General features: G+C 58.5%; 2 protein-coding genes across 6 annotated transcripts in view; both read right to left on the minus strand.

Annotated features, from left to right (window-relative positions):
• Positions 1–16,624, minus strand: part of LLGL2 (LLGL scribble cell polarity complex component 2) — a 33,058-nt gene extending 16,434 nt beyond the window's left edge. For 2 of the 3 annotated variants that reach the window (XM_027974078.3, XM_027974076.3), the window contains exons 1-2: positions 16,492–16,624; positions 5,518–5,607 (exon numbers count right to left, since the gene is read on the minus strand). In XM_027974078.3, coding sequence (XP_027829879.1) covers positions 5,518–5,592 — 75 coding nt within the window. In that variant the 5' untranslated portion in view covers positions 5,593–5,607; positions 16,492–16,624. Of the gene's footprint in view, positions 1–5,517; positions 5,608–7,834; positions 7,930–16,491 lie in introns of all 3 variants that reach the window. The other variant, XM_027974077.3, reaches the window with a different exon arrangement.
• A 1,043-nt stretch (positions 16,625–17,667) lies between these two features.
• Positions 17,668–25,093, minus strand: TSEN54 (tRNA splicing endonuclease subunit 54). Of its 3 annotated transcripts, none has more exons than XM_042256382.2 (11): positions 24,276–25,093; positions 23,755–23,919; positions 23,580–23,643; positions 23,412–23,495; positions 22,974–23,072; positions 21,823–21,875; positions 20,811–20,903; positions 19,967–20,610; positions 19,112–19,172; positions 18,669–18,785; positions 17,668–18,175 (listed from the first exon to the last, which is right to left on the minus strand). In XM_042256382.2, the coding sequence occupies exons 4-11, from the start codon at positions 23,475–23,477 to the stop codon at positions 18,025–18,027; spliced, it is 1,284 nt and encodes a 427-aa protein (XP_042112316.1). In that variant the 5' UTR covers positions 23,478–23,495; positions 23,580–23,643; positions 23,755–23,919; positions 24,276–25,093; the 3' UTR covers positions 17,668–18,024. The 3 variants fall into 3 exon arrangements, with proteins under 3 accessions (XP_042112316.1, XP_027829876.1, XP_060251856.1); XM_027974075.3 differs by lacking the exon at positions 24,276–25,093 and adding an exon at positions 24,087–24,153; XM_060395873.1 differs by lacking the exon at positions 24,276–25,093 and adding an exon at positions 24,087–24,153 and having other exon boundaries at positions 17,668–18,785.
• Between the last annotated feature and the right edge of the window lie 230 nt (positions 25,094–25,323).

The raw sequence follows: 25,323 nt of genomic DNA on the forward strand, positions 1-25,323 counted from the left end.
AGGCGTCTTCTCCAAGTTGACAACTTGGGAGGGACCAAAGCTCCCTCAAAATCAAATTAATGGAGGAATTCCCTGGTGGTCCAGTGGTTAATACCCCATGCTTCCAATGCAGAAGGTGTGGGTTTGATCTCTGGTTGGGGAAACAAGACCCCACGTGCCTCACAATGTGGCTGAAACAAAATGGGAGAGAATTTAATGGTGACCCTAACTGGCTCAGTCAATCCTAAAGGAAATCAATCCTGAATAGTCATTGGAAGGACCGATGCTGAAGCTCCAATACTTTGGCCACCTGATGTGAAGAGCCAACTCATTGGAAAAGACCCCAATGCTGGGAAAGACTGAAGGCAGGAGGAGAAGGGGACGACAGAGGATGAGATGGTTGGATGGCATCACTGACGCGATGGACATGAGTTTGAGCGAACTCTGGGAGATAGTGAAGGACAGGGGAGCCTGGCATGCTGCAGTTCATGGGGTCATAGAGTCACACTGAACAACAACTAACTGGCTGGGGCCAAGAGAGTGGATTCGAGTGTAATTAGTGTGGAGACGGGGGCTTCCCCAGGTCCGGGAGTGGGCACAGGGGCCCTGCTTCCTTCCACAGGCAAATAAGACCCACAAACCCCTGACTGAGGCCAAGCGACATGAGGAATATGCGCTCGGGGACCCAGCAGAACAAGGAGCCGTGGGGACCCCAGGCCAGTTATGAGGGGCCTCGGTGGTCTTGCTGGGGTTTGGATATAGGGAGAGAAGAGAAGTCAGTGAAAGCCTGAAGGGAAACAGGCAGGAGGTGGACCCCTAGGGCCGGAGACGCTGGGAGAAACAGAGGCTTCCACAAGGCACTGTGGCCTGTGCTCTGGGTGCCCCTCACGCTCAGTTGCCCCTCTCTCCAACTCCTCTCGGCCTTTGAAGACTCGGTTCCCCTGCCTGGAGCACCAGGCCCAGGTTGGCAGCGTTCCCCAAGGCTGGCGGAGGGTTTAGGCACAGTTCCAGGACCCCGGAGCACGGCAGATATCAGACCTCCCTTAAAGGAAGCAGCCCCCGGGTACGGGAGGGGCTCAGCCCCAGGGTTGGTGCGGGGGGCCCTGTGTGGACTTCTAAGGCACAGAGCAACCCCCATCAGCCCTCCGCCCAGGACGCAGGCCCGGCCCTCCCAGCCGCCTCCAGCTCTGGTTCAAAGCAGAGGCTGACCAGAGCCTGGCAGCTGTGGGCTGTCCTCCCTTACCTCCCAGGCCCAGCATCCAGCCTACCTGGCACTGTCCCCGCCCTGCTACCTGGCTCAGGTGACCTCTGCCAAGAGAAGGGAGAACAATGAACCCTTTTGACAGGGAGTTGGGAAAGGAGAGATTTGTAGGAGCCGCCAGACTGCAACATTAGCCCGGTGCAGAGAGAAAGCCCGTCTGTCTCAATCAGGTTCCCCGGAAGGAGGACAGCAGAGGGAGGGAGAGAACAGAGGTCCCCCCTGCGCCCAGAAAAGGGGGATCCCGTCCAAGATTGAGGGCTGAGGAGCCCCTATCACTTGCCGGAGGCAGGGAGGAAGGCTGCCCAGGAGTGCCTGGGGGTGTGCTGGGGGACGGAGTAGGGGACAGGGAGGCACTGGCCCAGGCTGGGTGTGGTCAGCCCAGATTCCTGGTGCTGGCAGCAACCTGGCCCTCCCTGGGAGCCTGTCACCTGACACCAGGGGCCCAGCCATGCAAAAGCCAGGACCAGCCTGCCCTGGACAGGGGCAGCTGGTCAGGAACACGCTGTTTGTTCAGGGCCTGGGGTGGGGGAGGGTGGTCCCAGGCAGGAAGGGCCCAGGCGCCCTTATCAGCCGGCTGGCAGGTCTCACCAGGGAGGCCGGGCTTCGAGGGATTTTTCAAGGAAGAGATTTTACTTAACCTGACCGACGTGCCCTCGGGGTCCCTTCCTCCCTCCTGTGGGTCCCACAGTCCCTACATGTGGTCCCCGGCGGCCCTGCTGGCATGGCCAGCCGACTCCTCTGTCCTCCCGACCGGACCAAGGACCTAGCATGCGGCACGGTAAGAGTCAGGGCCAGCACCCTGAGGCCTCAGCTGTGGACAGATGGAACTGGGTGCTGTGTTCCAAGTCGGTGCCCTCCAGGTGCTCAGGCCGTGCAAGCATGGAGCCCTCAGTTTCACCTGCAGAAGCGGGAACACTACCACCTGAGTCGTCAGGAGGAGGCAAAGACGAGGCTGACCCTGTAGGGTACCAGCCATTTGTGGGCGCCATTCAAAGCAATTTAACTTACTCAGCTTACCACCGGGGTGGAGGGGTTACTGTAATACCCACTTTACAGATGAGGAACCTGAGGAGCAGAGAGAGTGACGTTTCTGCAGTCACTCAGTGAGCTGGCATCTAGACCCAGACCACCTGGCTCCAAAGCCCTTCGCTGCCTGGCCCAGAGCCCCCGGTGAACCGGAGCTGCCCTTCAGACAATCAGCCCCCAGCATGGGCTTCTGAGCATCTGTCCACAGTGCTCCTTCCCAAAGACACAGGACGTGCTGCTCTCTCTGAGGCACCTCCCTTGCAGCGAGTGTCAAAGAGTTTCACCAGAAGGTGATGGAGGCAGAGACCCAGCGCTGGTTTAGAAGTGGGCATCTGCAAGCCGCTTGGGACTGGCCAATGATGGTGCCAAGTCCCACTTCCCAGCTCGGTGCCCTGCAGACCAGCCCTTCCAGGGCAGACACTGACTGCTTCCCCAGATGTGAGGCTCTGAGCTCCAGCTCTGTGCATCCCACTGTCTGCTAGGACCTGGTCACACACCTCTGCTGGAGGGTGCCAAGACCGTCCAAGTTCAACCTCGAGCCAGATAGCATTCACAGCTGTGCTAATACCGGAACCACTGGCCACTTAGGCCCCTCGACTTACACACTAACTCATTTAATCCGCACACCAACACTGGGGGCTAGTTTCTACCAGCCTCTCCATTTACGGATGAGGAACTTGTCCAAGGGGGCGACAGAGGATGAGATGGCTGGATGGCATTACCAACTCGATGGACAGGGGTTTGAGCAAACTCCAGGAGATGGTGAAGGACAGGGAAGCCTGGCATGCTGCAGTCCACAAAGTTGCAAAGAATCAGACATGACTGAGCAACTGAACAAGAACTTGTCCAAGGTCACCTGGCTGGTGAACGAACCCAGGCAGTAAGGCACCACGTCTGGAGACGTTTCTGGTTGTCATGTCTTGGGGAGGCAGGGCCGGGCATGCTGCTGCTCCTGAAGGCCCCAAATGTCAACAATGCCAAGCCCAGCGCCCCACTGCCACTGCTGGGCCCCACCCAGTCAATGCAACGTCTCTTAAGGGCTTTGAGCTTACCTGCTTCAGACTGAAAGGTTGAAAAAAGTCCCAGAAGCACCTTACCTAAGTCATAAATAAGATCGCTCACACCCCTGCTCTAAACCCACCAGGCTCTGGTGTAGCAGACCCAGACTCCGAGGTTCCAGCCTCCCTGGACCTCACGGCTGGGGGCGGGGCTTGGGCTCCCCAATCACCGAGGATCTGACCTCACCCTCCAATCCCGACCCTCCAGGCTCCACCGCTCACCCAGAGCCTAGATGAGTCTAAGGCCCTCACCTTCCCCAATGATCTCCCAAGACTTCCCCCACTTCAGACCATCAGCCCTCTTGCTTACACCAGATTATAAACATCCTGGAGGGCAAAGGTCTTATCTGAGATTCTCAAAGCCCCAGCCCTGGGCTGTGTATACAGTAGGTACTCAAAGCATGTTTCTCAGAAGTGAATGGAAGGAAGAAGGAATTCCAGGAGTCTCCCCTTCCTCTCCCCAGCCAGGCCTGGGGGTGGGGCAGCTGAATTTGGGGGCAAGGTGGGGGGCCGATTCCTCTACCTTGGCCCCACCCCAGCTCCACCCTATTGCTCCACAGTTGGAACTTGAGGCGGGGGTTCATCCCTCTTCGCTGAGCCTGTCTATCCGGTTTGCACTGGAATCAGCCACCTTTTTGGGGTGTAAGATCCCAGCGTCATCAGGGGCAATGGAAGGCAACAGCTGTCAGACTCAGGCCCCGTGGTGGGTGCTGAGGTTCTGAGACCCGCACTCAACACCCATGAGCTGCTCCCTTGGGAATGAGAACGGCAGCTCTCCCATTCATAACACCTGCGAGTGCAAACACACACACACACACACCCATCCCAAGGCCTAAAAGCCCCACCCATGGCTTCCTTACCTCAGTGGGAGGAGGTGTTTCTTCGGGGAAGCCCTGATCCCAGAGGTGGGTACCCTCAGAGCCACAGGTCAAGAAAATTAGAGGAAAACGGCAGAGTGCACTGGGACCCTGACCAGCCTTAAACACGCCCCTGGGAGCTCTCTCTCCCTGGGAGGCACGCAGCCCCAGGAAACAGTAGCTGGCACTCCAGGGCCACTGTGCCCAGCCCTTAAATGATCTAATTCCACGTGGTCCACATGATGGGCCTACGCAGTGTGTGATCGGCACTGGCTCTCCCCTCTTCTAAGAGGCTAAGCTGGATTGGAAGCCCACCCGTCAGCGTGGCCTGGAGGGACCCTAGGTGCCCCTCTGAGGGGAGGAGCACTCTGCTGCTCCCCTTCCCACCGTCCACCTTCTGGAGGGGATGCCGGGGCCTAGATCAAAGCAGAAGTGAGAGGGGCTAATTACCCCGGATTGGCTTCAGATTGCCAGGTGGCCTTGGAGCTAATAAACCGCACTGTGCTCCTTCCCCTTTACAGCCTGGCTCCAGCCTTCCCAGCGCCAGGCTTCGTGGAAGCCCTGTGATCTTGGGAAAAGGACACTCACCCTGGGGGGGTGGGGGACTTAGGAGCAGGTGTGGGGTGGGGGCAGTCAAATGCCACCCTGCACCTTCTCACAGGTGCCTCTCCCCACCCGCCCAGGCACAGAACCTGCCAGAAGGAACCATGCGTCCCCCCTGTAGGGAACGCCGTGTTTTCTTTGGGGAATGATTTGAGGAGGGAGGGGACAGCTGTAGCCTGTGGCCCCAGGGCTCCAAGGAAGCTGGCATCATGGGAACAGGACTACACTCTGCAGGACTCACTGACATCTCATCCTCCCTAGCCCTAAGCCTCCCCCATAAGCCTGGGGGAGGTAGGCGGGGTGCATGGTTTTATCCCCACGTTACAGGTGGGGAAACTGAGGCTGGGAGAGATGGAGGTACTTACCGAGGTCAGAGAGAGATGAGGGGCAAGGAGAGCCCACTGCTGGGCATCCTGCTCTCCTTGCCCAGGAAAGCTGCCACCCAGACCCCATTTCCAAAACCTAGGTCCCAGGGGGCACGGTGGGTGGTGCCAAGTAAGCACTATAGTCCAGGTAAAGGCGACCCCAGTGCCAGCCCCCGCCTGGGGGGAGGGTGACACCTTCTGTTCGTTTGTTTGGCTGCGTGGCACTTAGTTCCCCAACCAGGGATCAAACCCGCACCCTTGGCAGTGAGAGCATGGAGTCCTAACCACTGGGCCACCAGGGACGTTCCTGCGGGAGGGGTACCTCCATGCCCACCATCCACACCCGGCCAGCCCACCACTCCCCTTACCTTGTTAAACTGGAAGAGGTCCCTCTTGAGTCTCTCCCTCGCAGGGTCGTGTCCTGGCCTCAGGAACCTCCTCATCTTGTGTGCGGCCCCCTGGGGAAAGCGGGGAAGAGCTGAGCACCTGGCGAGGGAGGCCCCAGAGCCCGGCCCAGCACCCAGTGCGGGCAGCCTCTCTCCCCGAGCCTGCAGGTGGCTGAGCCCCGGGCCGGGCCGGCTTCACTCCACCCTGGGCTTCCCCACGGCCCATCCCTGGAGTGCACCTCCCTAACAGGAGACCGGAGGGAGGAAGCCCTGTACCCGGAGGCCCACAGCCAGTTAATGCTCTGACGCTTGCTCCCAGCCACCTGCAGGACTTGTAAAGCCAATGGGAGAAGCTGGGGGAGGAAGCCATTTAGCCCAGCTTTATAGCTACAAGAAGGGCCAGAGGCCCTGAGGTTAATTAAGCTTAATAGTTAACCTGTTTTCTGGAGAACCATAAAACTCTGGTTACCCAGAAAGGGAAATTTCACAAGCCTCTGTCTTCAGAACCGGGCGGAAGTGGGAATGCAAAGGCGGTCCACCTGGGCTCACAGATCAGAACCCAGATGGGAGAGGGGAAAGGCCCAGGGGAACTCCCGTGGCGGGTCAGCACTCCTGCAGACTCGTCCTTCCGACTTCAGGGAAGGCTGTCCGGGGGCTCTGGGCTGAGGCTGCTTCCACCATCCCACCCTACACGGGGGACCCATGCGGGAGCTGGGTCCACCCCCACAGCTGCCGGGGCCTGCGCAGCCCCAGGCTTCCGCCCCACCTCCCTGTCTCATCTCTGGCTCTCCCAGGTCCAGCGCCCTTGGGCTCTGACGGGGTGCGCTGGTTTTCCCACGGGCCCAAGGGGAGGCTAATCAGGAGAAAAAAACCTGCTCCCAATAAAGAAACCAGCTCAAAGCCCCCAAACTGCCCGCCCACCACAGAACGCATTCCCCAGTCCAAGGGGAACTATTTCTGGCTCATCCTTGGGGAAGAGGGTGGGATCACATGGGCTCCAGCTTCCTGCTTCCAAGAGCACAACCTCCCACTGACCACAGGACGCCAGGGCCTGTCCTTGGAAACATAGGGGCTCAGGCCCACCCTGGAAATGGCTTCCCATTTAGGGGGAGCCAGAGAAGGCCCCACTCCTCCAAGGACCAGCAGGCAGTCGGGAAACTCCTAGGTGCCTGCTTGACCTGAGGCCCTGCAGCAGGTTTGGGGAACAAACATGGGAAAGTCCCCCAGGCTTCTGGGAGTGAGAACCGACCGAGCACTGGGCTGCAGCGACCTCCTGGACAAACAGCTGAGCTGGTGGCCAGGCATTCCAGCCGTGGGGGAGGGTGCACCAGCTCATCAGCCAGCTGCCCCAGGCTCCTGGTGGTGCCACTCCCCCTCCCCCAGCCTTGGCCTCTGGGTCAGAAGTCAGAGAAAGCCAGGAGGGTCGCCCAGGAGGAGAGGGGCCTGCAGACTCCAGGGCGAGGCTGCCCTGGACTCTGCCCCGGAGACCCTTGTAGGGCCTGGGGTCAAGCGGGCACAGGGCCATCTGTACCGAGGACCCACACAGGCACAAGGATGACACTGCACAGCCCGGGGAAGATGTACATGTCGGGGGGCCGGGGGCAGCCCCACCTGGGAAGGGAGGACGGACGCTCCATCTACCCAGCTGCCCCTTGGGGGCCCTGCTACCTAGCAGCACTGAAACACACTTGTGAGTTAGAACAAGGTGTACCCGAACCTCATTCTGGGTGTTCACCTTCCAGAAGCCTCCTTGGAAGGTGAGTGGAATATCCCCACTTGGCAGACAAGGAAAGGAAGACCACAGAGGCTGGGCAACTCATCACATCACTGAGAAGGGATGGACAGAATGCAGATTGCCCCCAGGAGTGGTGGATTCCCAACTCTTGGGGCCCTGGGAGGCAGCCAAGGAGGCATACGACAGGACAGCGGATGCCTGGTTATAGCCCCGGGTTCAAAGGCACAGATGCACGTAGACACACTCCCACATGCCTTCAGCTTGGGGCCAACCAGGCAGCAGCGTGGCCACCGGCATGCTGTGGCTGGGCAGGGCTGGGTGGCCTTGCCTGCCCCTGCCACTCACTGCCCCGCGGGCTGGGACACCCGTGGCCTGCGGGGACGGAGTCAGGACCTTGGTGGGTACACACTGCATGTGCTGCTCACTCCAACCCACCCTTCAGAGGAGCTCCCAATACAGAAGCACCGCCCAAGATGAGGCCTGAAAAGAGCCTTCCCGTCTCGAAGGAGGACAGCTCTGGGACGGGCTGGACTCAGCTCCAGGCAAAGCCTCGGCTCCACTCACCCCAGACAAGCAGGTTCTCTGCGGAGAAGCTTCAGGAACCTGGGCCTGCCTGGAGCTTCCGGGGGTGGAACAGATGCTATCGACTCAACCCAGTCCTGAGCGGGAGAAAAAGACGTCAGGGAAAAAGCCCAGGGCTGGGGACGCAGAGCTAGGGCTCACAGCTGGGTGGCCCTCAGGTAGTTCCTGGAGGCCGAGAACGCTGGTCTGCAATGAGTTATCAAACTCCAGGGCCTGGCACGAGGCAAACCCCATCCTAGGACTGCACGCACAAGACCCTCTGACAGCCAGTCGAGATCCTCTAGCTCGCCAAGCTTGCACCCTGGCAGGGGGGTGTGGTGACTCACAGGTACACGAAATCAGTCGGCGGGCTGGTTTCAGGCAGAGATCAGAGCCTCCAGGAAAATAGGGGAAGACGCTTCAGTGGAGGGACCAGGGTGGTCAGCAGGACCTTCCTGGGTCTGGGTCTCTGCATCTGCCATTCCTTCTGCCTGGGACGATTTTCCTCCAGACACTCTAGTGCCTCCCACCCTCGTCTCCTCCCCCATGGAGCTCGCTGAATGAATGAATGGAGGTGACAATACCTCCACCCTGTCCTGGATGGTGGGAAGCAGTATGCCATGGGAGGATTCGGCGCAGGGCGTGTCAGGTGGCCAGAACAAGCTTGCGTGTGCCTGGGGGGGCCAGGCGCAGGCAACAGGAGGGACGCCGTGGGTCGGAAGGGGGTCCTGGTGGGCCACAGTGAAGAGCTTCAGTTTGTCCCCACTGGGAACCCCCTGACAGTCCTGGGCAGGGGCCTGACGGGGTCCGCCCTCCCCTCCCCAACTGTGTCCCCCTCTGCTTGGCCCTCTGACCATCTGCTAGACCCTCCACACAAGTCCGATTCACTCTGGTTTCCATGCTTTTGTCTTCATGATTCTCTCTGAAATAACCTTCTTGCCCCTCAGGCAGCATATTAAAAAAAATCACCTTCCGTACAGCACAGGGAACTCTCCTCAATGTTATGGGGCAGCCTGGATGGGAGGGGAGTTGGGGGAAAATGGATACATGCACCTGTACAACTGAGCCCCTCGCTGTTCACCTGAGACCATCACAATGCTGTTAGTCAGCTATGCCCCAATATAAAATAAAAACTTTTCTTTTTTAATCACCTTCCAAAAGCATTTGTATTTGAAGCTATCTTGACCATGGTCACTCACTGTGCTCCCTCAGCGCTGGACCACACCTCAGGCTAAAATGATGTCTAAAACCACTGTGGACTCAGGCACCCACTGAGCTCCATGGATGCCCTCCCCAACCTTGTCATGCTGGTCATTAAGCTACTAGGAAAAATCAGAGGCCACCTAAGTGGCCAAAAGCAGGGGACGGGTGAGGGGTGCTCAGCCCCACGACGGGAGGCAGACGGTCACGAAAAGGGCAGGAGATGATGGCTGTGGAAACATGTGTCCAATGTATCCGGGAGTCGGGAAGAATCTACTAAAAATATTTACATAAGTTGACAACACACTGGAGGAGTTATGGGATTACCAGCGATGCTTTTCCTCCTTTCTGATTATCTGCCTCCCAGGAAGGGCGATAAGAAGATCACACAGAGGGGGGCCCAGGCAACGGTCAGACTCCTGGTGGGGTTGGGGGGGATGCGGCTTCCTGAGAAGAAACACCTTCTCCATCCCCTGAACTTTCTGAAGACTGCCCAATAGAACTTTCTGAAGGCTCCCAAGAGGAGCCTGGTGGGCTACAGTCCATGGGCTGCAAAGAGTCGGACACGACTGAGTGACTAACACCTTCTTGGCATCAGATGTGGGGGGCACCTTAGCATTTAGGGGCCTCGACTTCTTCTCCCACATCCCTCGTGGTAGAAGCAGCTCTGATGCGTATGGCGCTCCGTCTCCAATCCTGCCCACCACAACCTCTGTCTGTCACCAGATCTACCTGTGGGCCACCCTCCCTGCTCTGCCCAGCTCTCTGGTCCCTCGGGGGTGGCCACTTAGGGCTTAGGGTCTGCCGGGCCACGAGGCTTGCCGACCTGGGGTTCATTTGTACTTGCTCTGCCCCGCAGGTCTGTGCTTCGTGCCTGGAGCTGGCCTGAGAGGCCCCCGTGGGCCACTGGCCTGGCCAGCCCCTCCCTTTCACTGCTCCAATCGTCCAACACTACTTCTGGCTTAAAATTGGTCTCCCCTCACCCCGATGCCCACCCTGGGAAAAAAAAAAATAGGAGAGCTGCCTACTTGGCCAGATGTTTGTTGATTAGTCGCTAAGTGGCGTCTCTTTTGCAACCCCAGGGACCGTGGCCCACCAGTCTCCTCTGTCCATGGAATTATCCAGGCAAGAGTACTGGAGTAAGTTACATTTCCTTCTCCAGGGGGTCATCCCGATCCAGGGATCGAACCTGCCTCTCCTGCATTGGCAGGTGTGTGTGTGTTTCTTTTTTTTTTTTTTTTTTTACCACTAGCCACCTGGGAAGCCCACCTACTTGGCCACAGGCTAGTAAAATCCCACCTGGTCTTCCCTTCCCATCCTCTGCTCAGACCCTGCATGGGTAGGGGACCCACACACACCTGCTGAAGGCAGAGAAGAAATACACACATGGGGGTGGGCTTGTCTCGGCTCCCTGCCCTAAGCAGCACTTCTGATTGTGTCACAGGGAGGAAAAAGGGGGTTGGTTCTCATAACAGATGGCTTGTCCCACGCTGGCATGGTTTGGGGCACCTGGGCTCATTTATCCCCAGGAAACAAAGGCTTGACCAAGCTGTGCCAGCCTGTCCTGGAGGTGTGCGATGGGCCAGCCCCCCCAGAAGGTCCCTCCATGGCCTGGGCTGCTGGGAGAGGCTACATCTGGAAGCAGCGCTCTGGACACCTGGGGCCCACGGGAAAGAAGGCTCCTGGAGCCCCGGGAGCACGTGTCCCCTGTTCACAATCGCTGGGAGCACGTCTGGCGTGGGGCACAGCCCCGGCTCAAGCCAGCTCCCCACAGCCTGCTGCTGCTGAAACCGCCCTCCCTTCCCCGACATCCTGTGTGAGGCCCGCGCACAGCTTTGGCCTCCGCCTGCAGGGTGTGAGCACGCCCCTGCACCTCCCACCCCGGGGGAATGGTAAGGCAGGGCTCTAAGCGCCCGGGGCAGCTGCTGACCCCTCCGGCATCTGCCCGTGCCAACTCAGATGCCCACGGCTGCTCTGCTGGCGCCTGAGTTGTCCAGGGAAACCCAACCCCCTAGAGGCACCAGGCAGCCCCTGGCCAGCAGCTTAGCAACCAAACCTTGGCTCACAGGGCACCTCTGTGGAGGTGGGACTAAACACAGGAGGCGGCAGCCACAGTACTGCCGTCACTGTTGCTGTTGGGCAATAAAAGTGACGGAGAGGGAACTGTGGCCAGATGCTGCTTGAAGCACTCGACGAGCATCCTCTCATGTAATTCTCCCAACTACTTATGAAACAGCTAATTCTGAGCGCTAGCAAGCCTGAGAGGAGTCCAAGTCCCAAGCTGAACTCCAACCAGACTGCACAGCGTCCGCTCAGTTCAAGCCTTGCTCCCAGGACAAAGGGGCTCCCCAAGGGCCCTCGCCCTCCCTGGCTGGCTCCAGGTCAGTCACCACCCCTCCTGCCACACTGCCCATCCCACGGAGCCACAGGCCAGTCCTCCAGCCCTGGACGGGCCGTCCTGCAGGGTGCGGGGGTGGGAAGTCAGAATGCCTGCGTCTCTCCACATCCCCATTCAGTCCTCACCTGCAATCTAACCCCAGCCTCCCTCCAAGTGACAGACTGGGACTGGCCAACTATGGGGAAAAGCAAAGCCACTCTGGGGAGAAGACAGACGACGACTTGTCTGGGGTGGGGATGGGTAAGCTGCCTGGTTCATCCCATCAAGCTCCATAACATGACCTCCGACTTGCCTAAAACTTGAAAGGCCAACCCATGGAGCTTTCAGGATATGTCAGCCCCAGGACAGACATGCCTCACCTTCCATGGTCGTATCTCCAGTGCTTAGGGCCCTGACATGTGAAAGTGAAAGTGAAGTCGCTCAGTCGTGTCCGACTCTTTGCGACCCCATGGACTGTAGCCCACCAGGCTCCTCCGTCCATGGGATTCTCCAGGCAAGACTACTGGAGTGGGTTGCCATTTCCTTCTCCAGGGGATCTTCCCGACCCAGGGATCGAACCCAGGTTTCCCACATTGTAGGCAGACGCTTTAACCTCTGAGCCACCAGGGAACCCCCCTGACACATGAGAGGCACCGAATTTTATTTAAATAACTCCCTCACTTCCTGTAGGGCTTCCCTGGGAGCTCACTGGTAAAGAATCTACCTGCAACACAGGGGATGCGGGTTCCATCCCTGGGTCAGCAAGATTCCCCTGGAGGAGTGCATGGTAACCCACTCCAGTATTCTTGCCTGGAGAATTCCCTTGGACAGAGGAGCCTGGCGGACTACAGTCCATAGGGTCCCAAAGAGTCAGACACAACTGAGCAAGGCAAGGCATCTTCTGCAAGCCTGTGCTCATGTGTGACCTTTTCCATGAAGCCCACCCTGACCCCTTTCTAAAGTTGCAACCTGCCTCCCTCCCAAGGGGTCTCAATCCCCCACCTCAGTTTTTATTCTAGCTCATATTGCCTTTTAGCAGATTATTTATTACCTACACTTATTCCTGGCCACTCAAGATTCCCATCCTTTAGAACAAGAGTCCTGTGACAGCCGAGATCTTTGCTTGGTGCAAGGATTATGCCTGGTGTCTAAACCACACCGCACATACAGAGACACTAACAAATACCTGTTGAATAAATGAACAGCTGGGACTGAATGAGGATCAAGTAGGCAAACATGTTCTCCAGGTAGGAGCCACTGATCCCAAAGAGCACTGGGCTGTGGCCCCAGGGGAACTTCCTGTTCTCACGTCTCTGGCCAAGGCTGGGGCCATGCGACACCTGACATGGGGCCGTGGATACCTCATGGCCCCTGTCTTAGCCCGAAGTTTCAGGAGACCCGGCTCCTTGGCAAGGAGAGCCACCAATAACATTATTTACTAGAATCAAACAGTCCTGCGCCCAGATGTCCCTCTCATCAAACGCTGGGAACACTGAGTCAGGTGTCTCGAGAAAAGTCTCCGGTCTCTGCTGGATTCCTGAAGGGTAGAGTCAGGTGCCTAGCTGCTTCCCTGTCCCCACGCCCAGAGGAGCCTCTCCTAGCTCAAGAATTCACTGTGGCTCCTGGGGAGGGGAAGGAATGGGGTGACTCCTCTGAGGACCAGTTTCCTCTGAGAGGCAGGGTGGGGGAGAGAAGGCCACCCCCAAGGGAGGTGGACAAAGGCCCACGGGGACAGCCCACAGGAAGGGGAGGCTTTCCCAGGGAACCCTGGGGAGCTGGGGCTGGAGGAGGGCAAACAGTACCGGTGGTCCCATGGGGACCCCATCTTCTGTCCCACACCCCACTTCTTCCTGCAAAGGACTCCAGAGCCAGGGGAAACAACGTTGCCAGAGACCTGCCGAGCCTCGAGCCAGGAGGAGCCCTGATAGTGCTATCGCCCGAGTGAGATAAGAAGGCCTCTCCGGGCTGAGTACTCAGGATAAGTGGGTCCAGGCAGCCAGTGCCGCTCAAAGCAGCCAACCCAGAGGCAGAGGCCATGGGCCTCCTGGGCCTTCGCCGGGCCCCTGATTCGGGTGTCTCAAAAGCTGCGGCTGACATGTCTGGGAGGACCCTTCTACAGAGGCCATATTGCCCCTGACTCCCGCCAGGGATGCTCAATGTCTCCAGTGGGGTAGACGGCAGGGCGCAGGCCGATGGCAGAGGATCCCACCCTTCCCAGCTCCATGCACCATCTTCTCTATGGGAGGGAGGGTCCAGGGGCCAGGAAGTCCTGGCAGGAGATATCTCTTCCCTGAATGAGGCTGACGGAACGCATGACGGAGTTCAGAGAAAAATCTTAATGGCAACAGAGCAGCCCAGGAACGCGCTTCCCCTACTCACTGACCCCGCCCCCCCCCCCCCCCCACCAGGGTGCAGAATGTGTAACAGTCAAGCCCTCCCCCAAGCACAAAGCAGAGGAGATTAGATTGTACACACACACACACTCCCCCCAGGAAAGGCTGCCCCAGCTGGGGTCTAGCCATCAGGCCTCAGTCCCAGCTTAAGCAGCAGAAACACCGAGGGCCACTGGAACCGGAGCGAAAGTTAGGAGAGGCCTCAGCCCTCCAAGAAGCAACAGCCTCGTTCTCAAAGTTCTCATTCTCCAGAGGTTTTCAAAAATCGGGATTTCTGGACAGAGAAGCCAACTGCCCTCATGACCCGTCCGGGCTCAAAAGGCCCCGGCATTTGCCCTAAGGCTTGCTGCAAGTGACCGCATGGCTTTTATGCTTCGTGGGGAGGCTAAGCAGCCCGCCCTCACCTGGCGCCGGCCAGGACCAGGTGTTTATGATATTTTTCATCCTCTTGTCAACATCTGTAAAAACAAGGCTCACCGAGGTTCGGCACGGTTAAGTAACAGAGTCAAGGTCATGTAGTGAAAAATCAGCATGGCACAATTCAAAACTATACCAAAGCCTTACTGAGGGCTTCCTGGTTGTTCAGTGGTAAAGAATCCACCTGATGGAGACACAGGTTCAATCCCTGGTCTGGGAAGATCCCACATGATGCACGGCAACTAAGCCCATTTGCCACAATTATTGAGCGTGTGCTCTTGACCTCAGGAGCCACAATTACTGAGCCCACGTACTGCAACTATTGAAGCCTGTGCACCGTAGAGCCCGTGCTCCACAACAAAAAGTCACTGCAACAAGAAGTCTGCACACCACAGCTAGAGAGTAGCCTCCACTCGCCATGACTAGAGAACAGCCCGTGCAGCAGAGAAGACCTAGCACAACCAAAAAAGATTTAAAAAAAAAGGCAAGCACTACACCTGAGGCAAGACTATAAAGCAAGAGGGAAGTTTTTTCCCTCTTGGGAGCTCCTATTACCTTTAAAATTTTTGACCCTATTATGGGTTATCTGGGATTAAGACACTTTTTAAATGCTACTAAGAAGTTGGGTTTCCCTTGTGGCTCAGTGATAAAGAATCCACCAGCCAATGCAGAACACATGGGTTCGATCCCAGGGTCCGGAAGATCTCCTGGAGAAGGAAACGGCAACGCACTACTGTATTTTTGCCTGGGAAATCCCATGGACAGAGGAGTCTGGCGGGTTACTGTTCATGGGGTGGGGAAGGAATCCAACAGGACTTAGTGACCAAACAATAACAAAGGACTAAGTTACTACGTTAATAAAATTATATTAGTCTGCTGCTAAAGGGGATGCTTCTTTGACTCAGAGAAGATTAGGGATGCAGGATGACCCAGACCTTGGAAATAACTGCCTAAGGGCTCCCACCGAGACTGGCCCCATCTAACTTTAGAGAAGAGCAACAGGCACTCGGAGCACCTGGAGTTTGGTCTGAGTCCTCACTGACGAAAGTGAGCACTGCGGGCAGATGGTTGAAGAAAACCAAATCCGAATGCCCTGTGCATAACATAAAGAAGCTGGCCCATCTCTTCCAGGGCCATTCCCATGCTTCAGCTCACAAAACCCAGACGGTCTTCCTCAGAAGCCACTTCTGCTCTTGGCTCCCCGCTGAGCTGGGCCAGGGCTCTTCAGTACTGCTGCTCTGAGCCTCCCACCTGGGGTTTCCTGTCTCCCTGACACACAACCCCTCCTTCTTCCCCTCTCTGCTCAGAATCCCCTCCCCAGATTGAAAAGACTCTGAGTTGGAAGCTCCAGGAAGGGTGCCTAGAGCCTAGGTTAAGATGCCCTGCATCTGGCACAAGGATCCCCAAGGGAAGGGCGCTGAGTCTACGCCCCGCCCACCTCACCCAAAGCTCACCTGTCTCAGGTGAGAGCCTCAGGGGGCCACTACCATAGCTCTCTTGGTAATCGTCAGTTCTACCAGCAGCCCAAGCTCAGGGTGCCTGGGAACCGTCCAGCTCCGAGAAAACCAAGAGCAAACTGCACTTTCTTTGACACACAGAATTTCTCACTTCTCGCCAAGTCCCAGCGTCTCGCAGCGCAACCCCACCCCGGTGGCCGTGGAAAAGAGGCTGGGTCTCCATCACGTCCCCCAAAGGGATCCAAAGCTGCCTGGGGCGGAGAAAGGCCCCAAGACCCAAGTCCCTCCCGCGGGCTTCCTGCGTCCGGGGATTAGGAGGCACAAAGGGCCGGCAGGCAGAGGGCCCAGATGGCAGGGGCAGGGGCTAAGCCGCCGACGTAACGCGCTCCGGCCCCTCGGGCGGAGAGAGGGCCGCCGGGGGCGCGCGTCGCCAGCCTCTCCGGCCAGGCGCCTTACACGTGGGGCCCGGGGCTCGGGGGCTCCGTCTCCGCCCGCGGTGACCCTCGCACTCTGCCGGGCCGAGCACCTGTTCCCCGCTCTACCAAGCCAACACGACTGTGCAAGCCCGAAACCCAAGTTCTGTCTGTGATCGCGGGCGGATCGGGCACGGAAAAGTTCCCAGCCGCATTTTCTACAGGTGTCTGTCTCCCAGACGAGCGGAGCGACGGGATCCGGGGAGAGGCGAGCGGACCCGCGCGCAGCCCTCCCTGCCCGGGGAGGCCAGGGGTCCCGGGGCCCTCCCCTGCCTTCCCACTCCGGCCGGCGAGCGCCCCGAGGGGGCGGCCTCTGCCAGGTGGGCCCCGGCCCGCACCTCACCTGGAACCCCAGACTGGCCCCCGCCCGAGGCCTCCGAGTCCTCCTTCGGCCCCGGCCACCGGCTCCGCTCACTCCGCCGCAGGCCCGCAGGCTGCTGGGCGGCCGTCTCCTTCCTGCTCACCTCCGGCGCGGCGAGCAGGGGGCGGGGCCGCCGCTATTTACATAAAGGGAGAGCCGGCCCTGAGCGCCGGGCCCCAGCGGCCCCGCCCCCGGGACTGGCCCCGCCCCTAGCAGTTCGCGGCCGTCGAGGCGGGGGCGCCGCGCCGGCGCCTTCGGGGAGGCGGGACTGCGCTCAGGCCAATCCACGGCTCCGTCCCGCCCGGGGGCGGGGCCCCGGCCCGCGTGAATATGCACGAGGCACTGCCAGCCCGCCCCCAGCCTCACCTGCGCTCACCTTGGGCCGCAGGACTCCCGCGCCGCGCCCAGTGTCCCGCCGCCTCCCGGAGGAGGAAATAGTTCCCGGAACGCGCGCCTGCCCCGGGCTACCTCCCAGGCCCGGCTGCAGAGGGGAGTGGTCCCTCCCACGACCCGGCCCCGGGCTGCCCCGGAGGGAGGGGCAAAGCCCTGCCTGTGCTTCCTGAAAGCGCCCAACCCTATCAGGGAGGGGGACGGGCGGACACAGGGCCAAGTTTCGAGACCCGAGAGCTAGGTGCTTTGGGAACAGGGGCGTCGCCGAAGCACCTCCTCTCCGGGAGGCCCCAAGCCTGAGCCCTCCTCCGAGCCCTGCCTCCGACAGCGGCAGCAGCAGAGTTTTTAGCACAACGAGGGAGGGCAATTGGAACGACGAGAGGGGAGAAGAACGGGGGGCGCAGGCCAGGCCCGAGGCCTGGGCCGTGGATGGCACGCTCCACCGCACAGTTTGAAACGACTAGCGTTCGAGCCACGCCGACGTGGCGCCTCTCCGCCGCCCCTCTACCCGGAGCCGGCTGCGTTCTGGGAAGGACCGGTGGAGTGCCAACCTCCCACCTCGGACTACCTTTCTGAAAGCCAAACTAACTAGAGGTCAGTGACTTCCCGGAGAAAGGCTTGGGGTCGCATTTCTGCCCTCCCACGGGCTGCTTCTAGCTGTTGCACCAGAGAAAGCAGCGCTGTGGGTGGGGAGGGCCTGGGGGCCAATTCCGAAGGATGGTGGGGTAGGGAGGACTCTTCCAGTAAATCCAGCCACAGCAGAAAAGGATATATATATATATATATTTTTTTTTAATGGCTTTGGCTTTATCGCATGAAGCAGGCACCCTCTCATTTAAAGGCACAGAGTCTTCTCTTCTGCCCCACCTCACTGGCCTCTTGGAATCTAGTCCTGAATTCCAAGGGGATTACTGCAAGGCAGCAGTCTCAGACCTGGGGCTTGGAAGCGCTGCAGAGGCCAGGTAGCGGGGCAAGGCTTTGCTCTCCTGTGAGCATCAGACACCCAAGGCCAAGGCCCAGACTAGCCTCTGAAGCTACAGGTCAGAGTCTGGGTGTAGGAGGCAACTGCGATGGTCCCTGAGAGTGGACAGTCCAGGTCCCCCAGGGCAGACCCCAGCTGGGTGCTCAGTGTTCCAGATCCCTGGGCAGCGTGAAGTCCCTGAAGCTGTAGAAGGAGATGTCTCCATGATCCACCAGGGCAAAAATCAGAGGGACATCCCCACTCTGGTAGGACAACCGCTTGAGGGTGCAGAGGTCTGGGACCAGCTCATCAGATCTGCAAGAATCGAGGTTAGACTGAGACCTGCCTGGCAGAGCCCACCCATGAGTTTGGGAAGCCAACCCTCCTAAGCTCCCAGGGAAGGCTGATGTATGACAGGAGTCGCGGGGAACGAGAAGCCTGGCCCCGGGCTCTCCTGTCTGCAAACCACATGGCTCTGATTCTTCAAGTAACACCCAGGCCCCTGGTAGGGTAAGGAGCCTGGGAATAGTGAGGGTCTTGCCTCTCTTTTAGCCCGGAAACCCCTCGTTCACATCCTTCTGCTGGCTGAGCCTGGTACTGAAGTAGCCCAGAAGAGAAGCTACTCGAAAAGGACAGGAGTGAGAGCTGAGGATGAGGAAGCTTGGGTTCCCGTAGCACTAACTGGTGGTGTGACCTCTCTGGACCACTGGTTCTTCTCAGGGACTGACAGATTAGCGGGGGCGGGGCATGGAGGGGACATCCACGTGGTTCACAAGAGGACTCGCAGCTGCGCTCACTGGTCTCATACCCGCTAATGCACAGCCGGACATAGGGCTTGCCAGGGTTATTCTTTCGGAAGGTGGCCACGGCGTCAGCCTGGTAGACATCAAAGCTGATCTCCAAGCCCCCAGGCTTCTCCAGCAGCCTGAGGACATAATGAGAAACCTTAGGAGACAGGGGCACCCCTCTCGCACCTTTTCTTTCCACACCACCTTTTTCCTCCCCCAGTTTCAGGGAGCAGCCTCCTCCAGGGAGACTAAGGAGGGGCAGTGACCCTATCTCAGAACCAGTGGGATAAATCATCAATCTACTTGGCTCTTACTCCTGCAGACACACATGAGTATTATTACCAGGGTAGGGGCCCCTGAAATGATCCCCCAGCTCATGCCCAACCTCAGGAGTCAAATCCCAGCTGCCAACTCCTGCTGGTGCCCTAAGTACTATAGAGGTGGGCACAACCTGGAGACTCACCGGGCACCTCCATCAGCAAGGTGTGTCGTCTGCAGCACAGAGATCTGCTGAAGGACCATGGCTACAAGGACGGTGAAAACAAGGCACTCATGAGGAGAATCAACCATCCAGACCCCCTGACATCTCTCAATCTGCCATCTTGTTCGGGGTTGCCAGATTTAGCAGGTTTTTTTTTTTTTTTTAAGTACAGGTATGTCTCATGCATGGAGAAGGAAATAGCAACCCACTCCAGTATTCTTGCCTGGAGAATTCCATGGACAGAGGAGTCTGATGAGCTCCAGTCATGGGGTCGCAAAGAGTTGGACACAACTGGGCGACCAACACATGTCTCATGCAATATCTGAAACATACTTATACTAAAAAAAAAGTTATCTGAAATTCAAATTTAACTGCTCTGGCAACCCCAATCTTGTTCCTTACAATGCACCACATTCCCATAAGGATTGTAGTCCTGAATTCATTAGCACTGTTCTTGCCTTATTCTCTACTCTTAACATGTAGGGTATATAGGAGATCCTTTCATTTGGTCAACATATTGCCCCCTTGTTCCCCTCTAACAGAGGTGGAAGAGCAGGGGACCACAGCCATCCACATGCATCTCGTTATGATTTTAAGGATACGGTTGTAGTTTACATTCCTCCTCGCCTCTCCTTGGGCACTGACCAGGCTGTTTCTAAACCTTCCCACGAGCCTCTTTGCTGCTTCCCGCAGTGGACGATCCCTGTGGGTTCCACTCCACCCACCGCTCTCTCCTTCATCTTCCTTAAGCCTCCATCAGCTGCAGTCAATGCACGCCACTTTTAAAGGCATGTGATTCCTCAGCTGCCCATGGCCTATGGCAGGGTGATGTGGTACCTGGGGAGTCGGCCTGACCGGGACTCAGCAAGGGGGTGACAGGCTGGTCCCACAGGTGTGGGGGCCGGCTCTGGGTCTTCTGCAGGTGCCGCCTCTGCAGCAGCTGCTTGTACTCCCGCCAGCTGGAGCAGCGCTGCACCTGGGGGTCAGCATTCACATCCTCGCAGAAGTGTTGGGCCTCTGCCTGCCGCTCCCGTTCCCGCCGAGACAGCTTCTCCTTCCGCTGGTTGAGCCTCTGGCACCAGGACTCGGCGTCTGTCTCCCGTCCAGCCACGTTGGCCGGGAGCAGCTCAGGGGCGGGGGCAAGCAGGAGAGTATGGCGGCTGTCTGCAGCCATGTTGGGGAAGGAGATCTGCTCAAAGTTCCAGCGGGGCTTACAAGCCCCCATAACCCCGTCTTCTATTTTGCCATTCTCTGGGCTGCATTGTGCCCCCTCCCTGCCCAGACCAGGGCAGGGTTCCAGGGACCCCAGCAGCTGAAGGGGGCCTACGGGGCTCTTTACAGGGTTTGACTCCTGGGGTTTCTCCTCTGGGCGGCAGCTGTTGTGGTTCTGGGGAGGTGGGCTGCAAGCTGCTGGGCTCTCAGGTGTTCCATCCATCCCCTGCAGGGGGTTCTGCAGGGCCTTGGGCTTCTTATTAATAGACCTGAGGGACGTGGGGAGGAAACGCAGTCCATCTGCTCCTGACTGCTGAGGTGCACGTGACCCCCACAAGCCATACTGCCTCCCTGAGCCCCTGCAGGAGCCGCCCCAGCCCAACTCTTAAGCCCAGGCATTCTCCAAGGTCCCGAACACCAGCACTTCCACAGAACTCTCCCTGTGGGGTGGCCACGTGGGGAGCATTACTGAGAGCTGGAGCTTCTCCTCTTCCTCTTGCCCTCCAGGCACTGGGCACCGCTGTCCAAGTTCAGCTGCCGCTCGTACGGGGACAGGACGGAGCTGTGGGTGAGAATGGGGTAGGGGGTGGGCAACTGATCCACCTCCTCAGTCTGGTGCTCCCCTTGGAATGTGTGAGGGACTGGCCCAGACTACGTCAGCGGGCCAGGGCTAGAACTGTAACCAAGGGCGGGAGCCCCAGGCAGACCCCACACAGAGTAACGGGGGCAGACACAGGGGCCTCCCTGCGCATCTTTGTCCAGGCCTCTGGGTCTCATCAGTGGTACCTTTGAACAGAGGTTCCCTGACATCAGAGCTCCTGCAGAGCCAGCAATAAATAACACTGGTGAGAAAAGTTAGGAGAACTGGAAAACTTGGAAAATAAAGGAAAATGAAAATAAAACCCAATGGATACCAAGGTAACATTTTGTTTCCTACAAACACACATATTGACTGTCTTTCTCCATATCTTTCTCTGTCAAAAATGACACTGTACTAATATACAGCTGTTTGGTCCTTTTTATACTCAACAATATATTATGGCCCTTTATTCTTCCCCGCCATGATTTTTTTCTTATGGCTGTGAGGCTGTACTGTCCATTATAGTAGCCCTAGATACAAGGGGCTATTTAAGTTAAATTTAAATCTATTAAAATTAAAAATTCCACACAAGCCACATATACTGGACAACACAGACATTAAATATTTTTGTCTACAGAAAGTCCTATCAGATAGTGCTGATCTAAGGGATAAACTCTAATCTGTGTGACCACGCTTTCCCTGTTTGGCTTATAGGAGGTTTCCAAGATCACTGATTTTGCAAAGTGATGGTGTTTTGTGTAAGCTCCCCTAAACACAAGTTCTGTGGGGTAGTGCTTTTGTTCTCTGCTATTCTTCAGCAGCCAGCACCCAGTAAGCAGTCAGTGTTGTGCTTAGTCGCTGGGGACTAGGATAAATTCGAGGGAAATAAACAGGGATTTACCTTGGTTGGAATCGTCGAACCACATAGCCGAGTCTCTTCAGGTGGCTGAAGACCTCAAAAAGACAAACCAGAAGTCAGACATCCACTTATGAAAACAAACTGTTCTCCACACAGAAGCCATTCACCACACCCCCAGATTCCAAACCCTGGTACTGGCAGGACCATACTGTCTAATAAACACCCTCCCCACACTGAGGTCTCAAGTCTCTGAGTTCCTGTCTCTCACTGGCCTTACCCTGGGCACAAATGACAGCAGTTTCTTGATTTAAATGCAAATCCCAAAAAGCTGATAGCTGATGGACCAGGGAAAAAACTATAAGCCAAAATATTTTGACAAAAGCTGTCACAAGTGAAGCTCCTGACTACAATACAGACAAGACAAACAGAAGGAGATGGACATCCTGCTGCCCCACAACACTTCCAAAGATGGGTGGGTTTTGGATGAACCGCATGTTCCTCCGTGTGGCCCTGCATCCGTATATGAGCAATGTATGCAGGTATGCCCCAGCTTGCTTGATCTCTCAGTAGCATTCAACGCAGCCAAGCACTTCCTCCTGAAAAGACCTTGTGGTCTCTCTGATGCCCCCTCTCCTGGTCTTCTCCGCTGCTGGACACTCCTCACATCCGTTATCTTCCCCCTGATCTCCTCATATTAGAGTGCCCCAGATTTCAGACACAGGCCTCTACTCTGGCCACACCTCCCTACAGCCTGGTGGAGCCTGAAATATCCATGCCATCAAGATCTCCACATTTATGTCTCTAGCCTTGTGCCCCTCCTCCTCTGTGTTTTTCCTGGCACTCAACTCTGAAGTCAACCATCCATTTGCTTTCTTACCTATATATTACCCAAGTGCCACCCCTAGGACATAAGCCCTTGTCAGTCTTGGAGCCTCAGCACGTGGCTCTGTGTCCAGCACCTTGTTGTTTAGTCACTAAGTTGTGTCTGATTCTTTTGTGACCCCATGGACTGTAGCCCGCCAGGCTCCTTCTGTCCATGGGATTTCCCAGGCAAGAATACAAGAGTGGGTTGCAGTTTCCTTCTCCAGGGGACCTACCCGGTTGATTCAGAGTCTCCTGCATTGGCAGGTGGGTTCTTTACCACTGAGCCGCCAGGGAAGCTCTTGTAGGTTCTTATAAAGGGTGGCTGATACCTGGTACTGCAGGAAAGTCACTGTGTCCTCGGTCAGCAGCAGCTGGTAGGCCTCTTGGATAGACAGCGGAAGGTCTTGGTGGAAGAGCTGGATGGAGCCCTGAAAGTGCAGCCCACAGCTCAGCTTGTGAACCCTCCCTGTGGTGGCACGGCCAAGGGAGCAAATTCCCCACTCTGCTATCTGCATGCTACACCTCACACCCATCACGGCAAGAATCAGGCCGGCCAGGAAGGGGCACGGGGAGAGGGAGGCAGCGTCACTAACAGACTGGAAAGCCTGCTCCCTGCGTGACATTCTTGTCAACTGCTCCAGAAAGCAGATTACAAGCCCCCGCCCCCACCCGAATACTCGGTTGTAGACACCTTTTCCCTGAGTAGAAACGCCCTTCCGGTTCCTTGGTCACAATCCCCTCTCCACTCTCCCAGGGGCCCCACTCACACACTCCAGGAGATACAAGGCCTCTTCTGGATGAAGCCGCTGCCGGCCCTGCTCTGAGAAGCCCATGGTCTGCCAGAATTTACCCTGCGGGGGACCCAGAGCACTGTCATGAAGGAGTCCGGGAAGGCAGAGGAGGCGGGTCCCCGGTCCCTGAGCCCCGCCGCTCACCGCAGGAGACTTCAACTCCACGAAACCTTCTTCTGGTTTCCACTCGGCGGCCACCAAACTACCCCTGGCGAGGAGCAGGGAGAGGGGTCCGTCCCAAACCCACCGGATCAGACTTACCGGGTCCAGCAGCCCAGCCCGCCCCGGCTCCGCCCCCGCCCCGGCCCGCCCCTCTCACAGGCGCTCCACGCGCTCCTCGGCCAGCAGCTGCCAGAGCTCCTGGCGGCACAAGCGCAGCCGCTCGGCCTGGGCCTCCGAGCCGTCAGGGAGGAAGTCCTTGGGGCCATGCGAGCGCTGGGGCAGCTTCTGGGACCGGGAACGTGCGGCGAAGAGCTCCGGGGCACTGGAGGAGAAAGGGCCGCGGCGTTAGCGCCGCGCAATCGGGGCCGCTCAGCCCAGGCTGGGGATCCCCGGCTCGGGTGCCCCGGGCTCTCTCCCGCGCCTACCCCACGGCCACGGCTCCTCCCCCCCACCCCCCACCCTCCACCCCCAGGCCCGGCCACGCCGCACCTGAGCACGCGCCCGGCCGGAACCTCCACGGAGGCCGACTCGGGCTCGGGATCCATCGGGTGGGGCTGGCCGACGCTGCGCGCGCACCGCCCCGCCCCAGCCCCCCCCGCCCCGCCCACCTCCGGGAGTCCGCGCGGCCCTAGCGCGCGCGTGTTCCACCGCCGCTCCCCGGGTCTCCGGTCCACCCACCTGCTTCCCACCTTCCTGGGTGTCCTGGGTCCTAGCGCCCGACGACAAATGTGCGCCGCGATTACTAGGGGGCGGAGAGCTTGCTAGTTTCTGGATTTGTAGGAGCCCCGCCTGCCTCTGGGGCTCCTCTCTAGTAGTTCTCGAGGAGGCTCGCGTTTGAAAGCGTCGTATGAAGAGTTATAAGGGTGACCCTCCCCTCCGCAACCCCGGACTGCCTAGTCCGCACCACCCAGGCTGGACCGGGAGGAAGGAGGGGTTAGAGAAGGGAGAACGCTGGGTTCCCCAATTCGGCTTCGCACACTGAGGGTCACCACGGGCCTCCAGGTGTAGGCTAGGGGAGCCAGCAGTTCCTTCAGGTCCTTCTGTTGGGTCCCTGCCTGGGGGCTCGGGAAGCCGGGCTTCCAGGACTTGGGGGAGCGGCGGGAGGCGCTGTCCGACCCACGGCGGTGCTGAAGCGCCACCCCAGCCGGTAGTTAGCGCCTCCCGGAGCCTGGGGTCTCCGCCGCCGCCGCCTCGAGCCGTCCCCACACGGCCCGCTAGGTGGCACCATCGCTCCGACCAGGGGCCGTCGGCCTGTGACTTCGGGTCGCGGGCGGAGGTCGCTGCGGGAGTCCCGGGAAGGACGAGGGGCGAGGAAGAAGAAAAGGGGGGTTCCCAAGTGGGATTCCTGGGTCTCGATTCCCAGCTCCCATCACATCTCGTCCTCTCTCGCACCCCGTCATACACAGGGTGTCTCTCCCGTCCGTCTGAACTCCAGAGCCTCAGGTCGCGCGCCCGGGCTCCAGTCAGGATGCCGAGGCTCGCTCTCTAGTCCCCGCCCCCCGTCCCCGCCCGCGCAGCTTCACCTGGACGCATGCGCAGACGCTCGGGCCTGGGGAGGTGGGGCGGGGCCTCGCACGGATCGGGGCGGGGCCGCAGGCTCTGACTGACAGCCCAGCTGCGCGGCCGGGACAGTCCCTCCGCTCCCGATCCGGTGGGAGGGAGGGGGGAGGGGCGGGATTTCCTGCGGGAGGCGCCGAGCCGGCCTTGGAAAAGGAGGAGAAAAAGG

Source organism: Ovis aries, chromosome 11 (genome assembly GCF_016772045.2).
Source record: "Ovis aries strain OAR_USU_Benz2616 breed Rambouillet chromosome 11, ARS-UI_Ramb_v3.0, whole genome shotgun sequence".
NCBI lineage: Eukaryota > Metazoa > Chordata > Mammalia > Artiodactyla > Bovidae > Ovis > Ovis aries.